Source organism: Erpetoichthys calabaricus, chromosome 6 (genome assembly GCF_900747795.2).
Source record: "Erpetoichthys calabaricus chromosome 6, fErpCal1.3, whole genome shotgun sequence".
Classification (NCBI taxonomy): domain Eukaryota; kingdom Metazoa; phylum Chordata; class Cladistia; order Polypteriformes; family Polypteridae; genus Erpetoichthys; species Erpetoichthys calabaricus.
Genome location: NC_041399.2, coordinates 174,977,203 through 174,991,106, shown reverse-complemented (window position 1 = coordinate 174,991,106; position 13,904 = coordinate 174,977,203). Strand labels below are relative to the sequence as shown.

General features: G+C 38.3%; 1 protein-coding gene across 2 annotated transcripts in view; it reads right to left on the bottom strand.

The window, feature by feature from the left end:
• nrp1a (neuropilin 1a) overlaps positions 1-13,904 on the bottom strand; it is a 136,826-nt gene that overhangs the window by 74,269 nt on the left and 48,653 nt on the right. For both annotated transcript variants that reach the window (XM_028804121.2, XM_051929060.1), the window contains exon 4: positions 5,013-5,240. In XM_028804121.2, coding sequence (XP_028659954.2) covers positions 5,013-5,240 — 228 coding nt within the window. The remainder of the gene's footprint in view (positions 1-5,012; positions 5,241-13,904) is intronic.

The following is a 13,904-nucleotide window of genomic DNA, read 5'->3' as shown; positions in this document are numbered from 1 at the left end:
TATATATAGTTCGCTGATGACACTGCTATCGTGGGCTGCATCAGGAGTGGGCTGGAGGAGGAGTATAGGGACCTAATCAATGACTTTGTTAAATGGTGCGACTCAAACCACCTACACCTGAACACCAGCAAAACCAAAGAGCTGGTGGTGGATTTTAGGAGGCCCAGACCCCTCATAGACCCAGTGATCATCAAAGGTGACTGTGTGCAGATGGTGCAGACCTATAAATATCTGGGAGTGCAGCTGGATGATAAATTAGACTGGACTGCCAATACTGATGCGCTGTGCAAGAAAGGACAGAGCCGGTTATACTACCTTAGAAGGCTGGCGTCCTTCAACATCTGCAATAAGATGCTGCAGATGTTCTATCAGACAGTTGTGGCGAGCGCCCTCTTCTACGCAGTGGTGTGCTGGTGAGGCAGCATTAAGAGGAAAGACGCCTCACGCCTGGACAAACTGGTGAGGAAGGCAAGCTCTATTGTTGGCATGGAGCTGGACAGTTTAACATCTGTGGCAGAGCGAAGGGCGCTCAGCAGGCTCCTATCAATTATGGAGAATCCACTGCATCCACTTAATAGTATCATCTCCAGACAGAAGAGCAGCTTCAGTGACAGACTGCTGTCACTGTCCTGCTCCACTGACAGATTGAGGAGATCGTTTCTCCCCCAAACTATGCGACTCTTTAATTCCACCCGGGGGGGTAAACGTTAACATTCAACATTATACATAGTTATTGTCTGTTTTTCACCTGCATTATTATCATTCTTTAATTTAATATTATTTATTGTATCAGTATGCTGCTGCTGAAGAATGTGAATTTCCCATTGGGATTAATAAAGTATCTATCTATCTATCTATCTATCTATCTATCTATCTATCTATCTATCTATCTATCTATCTATCTATCTATCTATCTATCTATCTATCTATCTATCTATCTATCTATCTATCTATCTATAGTTCCACAACAGTGGACATTGGAGGTAATTACTGTGTATTAGATGATTGTTCATAGAATAGGTGGCTGTTCTCATCTTAGATGAAAACAGACCTTTGCTCAGTGCCCCAGACCTGAGTCATGAAGATCCATTTAGGAAGGGATGAAGCACCAATTGTAGAGACCTTTGTAAAGCTATGTGAAGACATGCAGTATCTACTAAACTTGGAGATATTCAAATGGAATAAATGGAGAAAGCCAATTTGTAGAATTTGGAGGTATGAAGGTACAATAAAATAGCCATAAGGTAATCCAAAAAAAAGGTTATCCAAATGGCCAGGCTAATTGGAGCTCCGCTAGTAGAGGCAACGAAAATCTAAATTATGAGACTAAACAGGGATGACGGATATCTTAATTTATATATAAAATGCATAACACAACACATTAAAATGTGAATATTGGGAGATTCAAGTTAATTTTTCTGTTTATATTTCACACTGACCTGGCATTGAACTTAAGTGACAACTCCACCTCATCTACAATTGAGAATTATTTACTACATTAAAGAAAGGTCCATCTAGTATGACAGGAAATATTGATTTTTTTGTATACAAGTTTATTGATTTTACAAATTTCATTACATGAATAAATTATAAGTGAGCAAAAACACAATTTAAGACCTTATTCAAATCTCTTCTTTTTGATCTACTCTAAGATTACTATGCCATCACTAATACAATATCTGAGACAGTATATTAGAACAAAAAGACGACCCCTTTTATCCTATTAAATACCCTGTTAATCAAAGACTAATTGTGTGTACTGATCTTCGCACTGTTATACCCCATTCCACCAACACTTCACACAACAGGGCTTCACTATGACAATGTTCATCAATAATATTAAATTTCAGCATAAATGAAACCTTTTAATGGTACATTAAAGTAAGTAAGAAAATTATTGATTTTAGGAGACACAGCACACTTAGCATAGCACACTTTCAGACATCTATCTGTTGCAAATTGAATTAAAAACCTTATTAGAATACACTACAAAACAACACAGTACATCCAATCAGTTATCTCCTCCATTTATGACTGTGGGGAGCCAAAGGCTTTACTAGTGACATCCAGTGTGAGGTAGGAATCAAATGCAGATGGGAAGCAAGCTAATCTCTTAACTGTTTAGGTATTAGAAACAATATACAGTATAAACTCTGCACACATAATGTATTGTGTTTATACTGTAGGTTCTCCTAATTACTAATTTTTAGAAAAACCGTAACCTAGGATGTTGGGCCCAACTTACTATAATTTTAGGATAGGTTTTCTGTAATTCATTATCCTGGCATAGAATTTGTATGCCAAGAATTAATTTCCATTAGCAGGAGCATAAAACACCCTATAATTTAATCTGTCAGTGGAAGCTCAACAGGTAGGTTAGGTAGGTAGGTAGGTAGGTCCAAATTGTTTTAACCTGGATGCAGCTGCAAAGTCTAAGACGAAGTAATTAGGGTCAAAGTGTACTCCACAAATACTGTTTTTTTTCAGCAGCAAAACTAGAAAAAAACAGTGCAAATAGATAATTGGCCATGGCTGTAGTACTTTGGTCTTTAACCAAAAGGGTAAAGAACTCCTAATAACATTCCTTTCGTATCAGGGCAGAAAACTAATAGACATGTGATCCTGAGAATGCTGCTCAACATAGCAGGCTTTAGTCCAGTATACTTTTTGAATGATCTGGGAAATCCAACCAGCATCTTTACCCTTTGTCTGAAATTATTTTAAGAGCATGGACTTCATGACATTAATCAAGACTTAACTTTAAGTCATTCAAGACTAATCCTTCTGAGATTCTAATCTTACGTTCTATAACTGGCATTTATCTACTAATGGCTAGATATCGCCTTGGACTCCCTTATGTCTGCCACCTGATCTAAATATCTGGTCAAAGGTAATCAACGTCATTGATATTACACATAGGGCGGCACTGTGGCGCAGTGGGTAGCGCTGCTGCCTCGCAGTTAGGAGACCTGGGTTCGCTTCCCGGGTCATCCATACGTGGAGTTTGCATGTTCTCTCCCCGTGTCTGCGTGGGTTCCCTCTGGGTACTCCGGTTTCCTCCCACAGTCCAAAGACATGCAGGTTAGGTGCATTGGTGATCCTAAATTGTGCTTGGTGTGTGTGTGTGTGTGTGTGTGTGTGTGTGTGTGCGTGTGCGTGTGCCCTGCGGAGGGCTGGCGCCCTGCCTGGGGTTTGTTTCCTGCCTTGCGCCCTGTGTTGGCTGGGATTGGCTCCAGCAGACTCCCGTGACCCTGTAGTTAGGATATAATGGATGGATGGATGATATTACACGTAACATTTTGGTCATCATTTATTATTTTGTGTCTCATGTGCCATTTTCCTCAATGTAAACCTTGAACTATGTCACATGATGCATCCTCTTAATCTAGAATGCCTGCATTCATTAAGCATTCGACTAATGCCTGTGTTTCTTTTGAAGATGAGGCAGGACAGATTACAGACAGCATAAAAAAGATGCATCTTCACTCGGAAGTATGTGAATAGCTGATTGCTACTGCAAATCGAGTGGCTTAACAAACAGTTCAGAAAATACCATCTTGGACTCCAAATGCAAACCTAATTTGTCAATTCAATATTTATATCACAATTGATGTTTCAAAACCAGGCCTTACATGTATAAACACAACACTTCCAATTTAAATCCTTCAAACTATGTCATGAAATGAATTCAAAATGAAATAATAACATTATATACAAAGGTTTTACTCAAGTGAGTGTTGCAAAATGATAAGTACTGAGACAATAACTCACATGTCAAGGGCTCAATTATTTTACTGATGCTTAATGTATAGGCTGAATAAATCTGTGTTTCACTGAGAAATGGTGGCAAAACTGATGGCTACACTATATGTACTATAAAGAGATATAAAAGGTTTGCTATCTCAGATCTAAAGAAGCTTATGGACAGAATAATATGTCCCTCTCTTTTCTACAATTTTTTTTTCCATAGGGCTTTAGGGAATGAGAGTCAGTTATTAGACAGAAGGCAGGAATGGATCCTGAATGGGACACCATTGTGGGGAACGCTCATACACAGTGCCACGTACTGATCTAATTTAATGTAATTTTTATGTATGCCTTAAGGAGAAAACAAAAGTACCTCGAGAAAACCCTATGTGAACAAGCAGAATATGCAATATGCATCAAATGGTGTTGACAGCCTTTTGCACCCTGTCTTTGTGGCGAGAAATAAGTGGGTTCAATGGAAAATGCACAAACTTCCAATGGAAAAATAGATAACCTAATACTTATAGGGGTGACTAACCTTTGTCCAATAATATACATAATACAAATAATTTGAAATGTGTACACTTGGCAGAAACGACTACAACTGTTGTAGTGTTTAGGAAGATAACAGAGACATGCTGAGACTTTGTACTACAGTTGCCAGGAATCCAACAAATATTTAGAAGAAGGCTGTCAGAGCATGCAATCAGATCCCAGAGATAGCATATCATAGTCACGTTAACAGATGAGCAATGTGAAGAACACTAATGACATGAACCTTGTTGATAGACTATCTCTGTTGAAGATTCTGCTTCAGTGTGGTGTTGTGTAAGAACATTTGCTATAAATGCTATAAAATTCAAACTAAATGTTTGGTTTCTATTTCAATATACCTCAGCCATCCCCAGGTATAATGTGACTTTAGAATGGCATCATAATGGGCCCCACACACAGTGCTTGATGCACGTATAGGAAGGGGCGGCTCTGATTCTGTAATCCGATGGCTTTTGGAGCCTGCTAAATATCAAATGAAAAATACAACTCTAAAACAGAGAATGGACAACTTTTAGTTAAGAAAGATAACTTTAAAATTGTGTTCTGTACACCATAAAGCATCTGTCAGTCATGATGTCAAAAATATGACTGACAGGCTTTGATATATAATTTACAGTTTGCTGAATAAGTGGTTTACATGAATGCAAAGGGATGAAGAAGTCATTACACAGACTGTCTAAACAAAAAAAAAAATTAACCAGTGCATTTACCTCCTGGAATGCCGTCCCAGATTTCCAGTCGGTCATAACGACAAACAGCTCCATGTGGTGGGTTACTATCAGCCTCCAAATCAAAATTTTCAAAATCGAGCACAATTTCATCCATGTTTGGGGCAAAAATAATGTACGTGCATTCCAGATTATTGGGATACTTTTCAGGGTATCCTGGTGATTTAATCACTCCACTGGACCTGGTAATGTTTCTGGAACATTCTGCTCCTAGAAAAAAAAAACAAAAAACAAAATACAAAATAACACTTAACAATGTTAGCCCAACATTGAACACTTCTTAATATTTGATGACTGGTTAATTTTTCATAAAATGTGCCATCCATTATAGTGACCTTTCCAGGCTCTGTATATCCTTTCACTTAGCAAACACAAACACAACAACAGAGTTGACAAAAAAACAGAGCCTTACCAGAAAATTAGTTTGGATAGTATACAAATTCTATATTTATTTTTGTACATTCTTCCATGAATTTTGGTGGTTACTGCAAATCAGAACACCAAATTTGGTGGCTCATTATCATAGTGCGAAGCCATGCTGGCTGCTTTTCTGAATTAATGTGAGAGAGTTTTCTCATTAGTTTCTCCTGAATTCCAAATTAACAGTTACTGGAGACTCTAAATTGCCCCGTTATCTTGGCTTTTAAGTCACAGGGTTGCTGGTGAACTTCAGCAGTTATTTATTCTGCCTATGCTGCAACTGTAAAAAATTTAAAAAAATAATAACTGTAAGGCTTGTTGTTGCAAGTCGCCTTGGATAAATGCCTTCTTCACAAATATAATAACATAACAACTTATTTTTATTCTTCTTCCTTTTCAACTTTTTCCAGTTCTATGTTGAGGTTGATGTGCTTGGGTTGATCAACCTTCTCCAAACAGCTCTTTTATGCACCTCCTCCCCACTCAGGCCCCTTTCCTTCAGATTTTCTTCTACTTTATCCATCCAGGTCCACTTTGGCCTACCTCACTTTCTCTTTCCCTGTACTTCCATTCCCATTAATCTTTTGCCCACATAAAAAATTGTCTCCCCTCACCACATATCCATACCACTTCAACCTACTTTCCTGTACTTTCTTAGATTTCTCTCCCACGTATGTGGTACCTGTGATTCTCATTTCTTGTTTTGTCCTTTTTTGTAACTCCTCAAATCCATCTAAATATTTTAATTCCTGCCATATCTAACTTTTTCTCCTGCACTCCCTCTACTGCCTATGTCTCAGCTCCACACATCATTGCAGGTCTTAACACTGTCCTTGAAACCTTACATTTAACCTTCACGTTACTTTTTCAAACACACAATACTTCTAATATGTCATTGTAATTGTTCCTCCCACACTGCACTGTATTTGTTATCTCTGCACCAAATTTTCCATCTCAGACTACCACTGATCCCAGATATTTAAATTTATCCACTCTGTTCAGTAGCTCTCCCTGCAGGCTAACTGCTGAATCCTGATCATTATTAAACCTCATATATTCTTTCTTTCTTTCAGTGCTCTATCTTCCAAAGTCTATCTCCAGTCTTCCAACGTCCTCTCCACTTCCTAGTAATAATAACACATCAACGATAATAATAGTAATGGATGGAAAGATGTTTAGTCTTCTGGGGCCACCAGGGGGCATCACGGAGGCTGAGGCTTTCTTTCAATAGCTCTCTCTGCAGGCTAACTTCCCGATCATCATTAAACCTCATATATTCTGTTTTATTCCTATTTATTTTCAGTCCTCTATCTTCCAAAGTCCTTGTCCATTCTTCCAACTTCCTCTTCACTTCCTAATAATACTAACACAACAACAACAACAATAATAAAACTACAATGGATGGAAAGATGTTTAGTCTTCTAGAACCACCAGGGGGCAGCAATAATACTGAGGCTTAAGCAACTCTGATTAACCCATTCCTGTTACAAACTGTGTGCATGAAGTGCAGACAACTGATAAAACTTAGAAAGTCTACAAAGATTATGTAGAACAAAATGACAGAGAAATCAAGAGTAAAGATGAGAACTGCCTGAGGCAGGAGGTGACAAATGCTAGAATGAAAGTAAAACAATTAAATGAGAACTCCAGAAATTCAGTGCTGAAGCAGGGTAAAGATCGCATTTTTTAATTTCCTGTTCTCATTAAATGGGGGCTTTTGCTAATATTTTTGTGGGAGATGTTCCAGCATTTCATTGCATTCAATATTTAAAAATTATGTATTTTACTTTACTATATGTATACTATATAGGCAGGTACACTAAAGCTGAATGTGTCCTTAATTTCTTGTTTTTCTTCATAATAATGAACTTTATTACTTTTGGCATTAGCTTTGCTGTCTATCAGCTTCACAGCCGTGTGTTCAATTCTGTATTTGCATGGGATTTAAGTAAACTGCAAAAAAGTATGAATTAAGCCAGATGTAGACTCTGCGGTTCTCTGTGGCTTTAAAATGGATTCAGGGACAGTGGATTCAAGAAATGTATGTACAGACCACAAGGATTTTTTAAGTAGGTGTATGAATCCTATTACATTTTTAAAAGTCCAATGGATATGAATCCATTGCATATCTAAACAAGGTAAGCCTCCATTCAAAACATTTTCCAAAGTCAAATGAAAACTCTGTAAGGAGATGTTTTACTTTTGACATGAAATATTCGCCACCAAACACCAAAACACAGATTTGCCACAAGTAAATGCAGACTACCAGAGAGGTCAGCCGCACACATGTGCTATTACATCTTCCTTTTATTCTTAAACTTCCAGCTCTAATTGATCCCAGAGATGACAGTTAAGTTGTTTTAAGGCTGACAGTTCAGGAATGTTATCAGAAGCAGCATCCCTCACAGCTCAGCATAAGTGCTCATCAGTCACAGCAACACACACAAAAACGAGCAAACGTTATTGTTGGCAAAACTTTTGATTTTTCATTGTGCAAACGTCCTATTGTCAGTGTCGAGACCCAGCTAAGATTCAGGCACTCATCTCTATTTACTGGATGTGAAAAGCAGAACTAGCCAAGTGAAGGAGAAACATTTCCTTTGAAATCCCCCAAGAAAGTCTGCTCCACGGAGCAAGCAGCAAATGATTCACTGTGTGAGAAAATAACACAGTTACTTTTATGCAGGCAATAATGCTATTAAGAAACATTGCTGTGATGGCCTCAGTGGCGTGGGCGTTTGGATGACTCACAAGCATAATTAGTGGGACTTCCTACTGACCCACACTTCTTTTTAGTTATGAACACATGCCAACAAAACTCCAAAATAGAAAACCCTGAAACTAAAGTAACATTTAAGCTTCTTTAAAATGTTTATTATCTAGGTTTTCTGAGCAACATGTTGGTTTCTTTGAAAACTGTATCAATGAAATACTTGTGAGGGCTGTAGAGCTTGGCTGTCAAGTGCACCTCCAATGTGGCACAGGGCAGGTAATAGTCCCAAGAATACCATCATGGGGCGGAGAGAGGGACAGAGAGGAGAGAAAGGGCAGCCAGTGGAACTCTATATAGCAATGCAGGAAGACGGGCCAAACAAGAGTGACATATTTCAACCACAGAAACAAAACTTCCTTGCAAACAGATGATAGTAGCGTGATGTCCATCTGATAATAAGGTCAGTGAAACCAGACATTAAACCAATACTATTTCTCTTGAAGAGCTGGCACTGCTTACAACGGATCATATAATGTTGCCATTTTTAAAAAAGCTAAAGATTTAGAAGCTTCCTTAATCTTTAAGGGCTTTTCTGGGCTTAAAGGGTATAGAGAGATCAGGGCTCACTAGAGAGAGCGAGAGAGAGAGAGAGATTTGGATATTTCTGTTTCTGACTCTAGAAGAGACTTGATCTAAAAGCAACCCCAAGCAGAGATTTGAAGATGTACAATAGTAGCAGTTTACTGATTTTGAAGAAAGAAGAGGTGAGGGCCTTCACATTTGATGATTTTCCTTACGATTCTCAGTCGTATCTTTCATTTACATAATCTTTAGTGAGTTCGGGGCAGTTGACGACACATTCCTGTGAAGGTCAGTTGCATACTCTGACATACCTAGCAACTCAACTCAAACTGTCTGTGACTCACTGTGACAAAATCAAACAGGTCTGATTTTGTCTTTAGTCGTAGGAGCTGGCTCTGTGTGCATGAAAACTGATAAACCCCAAAACACGCGATGGCAAAAATTGGTCCACCCCAAGGATCGGGTTCCCTGGCACAGACAGAGTAATATAGTTTACACAGTTAAGTGCCAAGAGGATTGCCGTGAATCATACATTGGGGAAACCAAACAACCACTGCCGAAGCGGATGGCACAACACAGAAGAGCTACCTCATCAGGCCAGGACTCAGCAGTCTATTTACATCTACAGGACAGTCGTCACTCTTTCAGTGATGAAGATGTGCACATCCTGGACAGGGAGGAACGCTGGTTTGAGCGAGGAGTCAAGGAGGCCATTTACGTGAAAAAGGAAAGACCATCTCTGAACCGACGAGGGGGACTAAGGGTACATCTTTCACCATCTTACAATGCGGTGATTGCAGCCATTCCCCAACTCTCTGTGAATGGTACTCATGGCCATTGATCAATGGACAATTTGCATATCATTGATCACACGGCCCATTCTTAGTTAATGGTGCTAGTTCGGTCATTATGCCAAGGTACTGTTTATAAGGTTGGAGAAACCTGCAGTCAACTGAGACTGAGGAAGTGACTTGGGTGAGTGATGAAATGTATTGGAAAAAAAACTATGTACAGATAAACAGAATAAACTTTCTAAAACAACCAGGGATTGCTCATCTGGAAGTACAATGCATACAATGCAGCGAAAAGGAATAAGGAACACAAGTATTTTGGATCCCAGAAGGTCATCTGTCTGATGTTTGGTGTTTTATACCATGACAGAATGGAAAAAAGAAAAACAAGATCAGATTGTGGCAGAACTTGCCATACTTGTTAACCTTTTGTACAGCATCAGCTCTGTCAGGCAGCACGCTATTGGCCATCAGAAAAAAGCGTCAAGCACAACTGTGTTAGTCTGAATTTCACACGGCCAACGATTTTCAGTCGTGTAAATTTACATGTGACTAGATTAGCAACTGCACTCGGCAAATCTAACATACCCTCCAACTACAAATAATGTGTTATTGGTTTAATTTGATGAAGAAAGCACAAGGTTTAGAAACAGAGACATCCAAAGTGAAAGGTAGACACTGTTGGTTTAATGTCAAGAAATAGGAAAGTGAGACTTTTGATTATTTCTCCCGTGTGTGTGTTTGTGTGCTTTTATAAAAACAATGTTCCATGGATATATTTGTGTATTGGGAATCTTACAAGTAATACAAAAAATATCCTGTGAATAATAACGCACAAAAACAAACATATCCACCATATTACTGCAATCTTTTAGCTTTTTGGCAATAACTCCCTGATAGTGTCTTTTATCCAGAACCTGTACAGCTCCATGGTGGGTCACTGCGGTTAAAGATTTTCATTGTAACTAGTCTGAGACAGAAAATGTGTCTCATTTAGAGCTACTAGTTTAATTAGACTTACTTGTTCACCATACCTGAGCTCACCTGGGAATTTCTGAACAACCTCATACTTTGGGCTTTGCTTGTCATCAACATTTAGCAAACCTGGGATCTTTTTAGCAATTACAGTTTTTGGTGGCCCGTTACAGTTGATGTCTAAGCAATTTTAAAATGGGAAGTTCAGTACCAACATGATACAACACCATGAAATGAAGAACAGCTGGTATTCATTGTCAACTCAAACTTGAGTCGATTCAATGCAAATTGCCTGTAGTTTTGAAAAGTAGTAATGGCAGAGTAATAAAGAAGAAAGTTTTTGTACCCATATGAATCCATTACTATACATTACAATACATTACCACTTATCTTTTACCGATTTTATTACATATTCACAGGGTGATTATATAAACAGGAAATTAAGTCAATGTAGGTCAATTTAAACTAAGAAACATCCTCTAATTAAAAAACTGGTCTCAATGAAAAGTTAAATCAACTGTGGTCCCTCATCAACTATGTAGCACAGGCCTGCTCCAAGGTTATGCAGAACATTTTTGGTTCTATAACCATTCAGGCTCTTGTTAAATGCTTGAAGGTTCATCATGAATCTCATCAGTCTGTTTAAGTGTGATCAGCACTTCTTTCCCAAACAAAACTATCACACAATGCATACAGATTGGTGGCAGATGTTTCAGCTTATTATGGAACAACAGATGTTGTTAAAACTGTAAACACATCAAAAGTGAAGGAAAATAAAGCAAGAGAATTATGGTGACAATTTTACAAGGCTGTGGGAAAAACAGAAAATAAGTACCTAGCTTGTAATCAGATGGAGCAAATGTATTTATGCATTTATTACCTTTGTTCTTTTACATGTTTGTATACTATGGTTAAAAAGTTGAGTAAAACACAGAGAGAAATATATAAAAACTTCAGTTTAAATCAATATTTTGTAATATTCTAGTTATATTTCCCTGCGGTGGGTTGGCACCCTGCCCAGGATTGGTTCCTGCCTTGTGCCCTGTGTTGGCTGGGATTGGCTCCAGCAGACCCCCGTGACCCTGTGTTCGGATTCAACGGGTTGGAAAATGGATGGATGGATAGTTATATTTCCTGACACACTAGACATAATGAATAATGAAAATAAGAATTAACATTGCAAATATGTTTGGAGTAAAACAAGAAATGTACTTTAATCAGGCACTCATGCTGGATATTGCAGTGTACCCACTGCTGCCAAGCCAGGCTCTGTTGGCATAACGGGGTTTTGGACATTAGAACAATTTTCATGAGAACATGTCAATCCTATTCATTTAATTTAATTTAAAAATTATATCGAATTGAGAAGTTCTTTGAAGTATCCTCTGTTACACACTATTTGTTAACTTTCTTCATGTGTTTAGTTGTGCTAAATCTACCTATAAAAAGTCCTCAATCTATGTGCCTGTTTTTGTTGATTAAACTTAAATAAAAGAACCATGACACCTTTTAATTTCTGTTAATAATGGTCAGCACCTTCAATCTTTACTCATAACTCATACCTCATTGTTATGTTTCAGCCAGGGTTCCTCCCCAGCTTACGTTCAAATTCCTTTTTATACCTTTTCTGTTCATGTTTGATTCCTTTGTTTGTGCTAATATTGCCATTCATGTGTATTACTTGAATTATTTTGTGTATTTTATTTATATGTATTAATGCTTGTATTCCTTGTATTTTGTGAGTGATTCCGCAAGAGATGGGGCCACCTATCCATCACAACCGAGGGACTTCCCTTTGTCCTCTAAAGGCCGTGAGAACACACAGTTCATTGTGGTACACCACATGCACTGGGTGTAAGTGAGTTCTGTAAGATTATTGCTTTGTTTGTTCTTGGATTTCTGTGTTTTGACCTTTTTGCTCTATTTGAGTCTTTGGGTGTTGTTTGCCACTGGATTGCCTGCTTTTGAAACCAACTCTTTCTGTGAATTTTGTGCTGCTTCTTTTGTTACAGAGCAGTTTCTAAAATAAAACTTTTATAAAGCTCATTTACCCATTTAGACAGCCTACTTCCTAGCTACTTTGGAGGTCTCATTTTAGGATTTCGTTTGGAGAAACTACTTGTTCATGACACTCAGTTTGAGAATGACCTTAGTTGCTTTTTACTGGATTTTTTTTCTAGTGCTGCTAAGTTTAATAGGTGAGGTCTCACAGGTGTGTTGTAAAGCCTAATTCTAAACTCCATTCTCTTGTATTCCACATGGTATTATATGTGAGGGTAAATGAAAAAGTAAAGGCATTTTGAAAACAATGTGGTAACTGCAATTTATAGAAGCTGACGCAATACAACACATTCATGATGGCTTATTTATTTATTTTTGTTCTTTATTTCACCTTATACAATTTCTTGTATTAGGAATTTGTAAGTTTCGCATACCCCATGGGGTCATAGCACAGGGTCAGCCATTGTACAGCGCCCCTGGAGCAATTGAAGGTTAAGGGCCTTGCTCAAGGGCCCAGCAGAGCAGGATCTCTTTTGGCAGTGATGGGGATTCGAACCGGCAACCTTCGTGATACCAGCGCAGATCCTTAGCTTCAGAGCCACCACTCCTCCCCAGCTTATGAGTTGTTTCAACATGTTCATCGATGCACTCTGCTGTTAGTCTAATTGAAGTCATGGTCAAATGAAAATGGAAGCTCCACTGAGTGATTGTACCATTGTTGAACAATGTGCTGTAGTAAGATGTCTTTGGACAGAGGAAGTGAAACTCACTGAAATTCATCAGTAAGCTGTTTGGGTACCCATCTTCACGGTAACTTCACGGTACCTCACGTCATCATGCACTCTGGCATTTGCTGGTCCATAGCTGATATCCAAATGTGCAGTAACAGCGGACAACATTATCCATCGTTCTTCTCTGATGAAGGCATTAGTATGTTGATGTGGGCTTGCTTGTGTGCAAGATGTTCATGGCTGAACAGATCAAGGTTAGTTGGTTACATTTGTTCTTCCCACCTTAGACCTTTCTATCCATTCATAAGCTTTTTGCTGAGTCATGCTATTTTTACTTAAACTAGACAAACAGCAGAACACTGTGCTGTGTGTATTCAAACTAACCATAAGCCAAACCGAATATGTTATATTGCGTTAGCTTCTTTCTAGTGTGAATACCATGTAATTTTCAAATTGCCCTTACTTTTTGATTTTTCCTCATATAACCTAACAACATATTAGCCTTCTTAATTGCTTCTGTAAATTGTCTGGATGTAGATGTTAAAGAATTTACAATGACTCCTAGGACCTTGAGTTCCGAACCTCCCATTCTGTATTCAAATCTAACATTTTTAAAACCTACATACAATTCTTTAAACTTACTTAGAATAAATTTCACTTG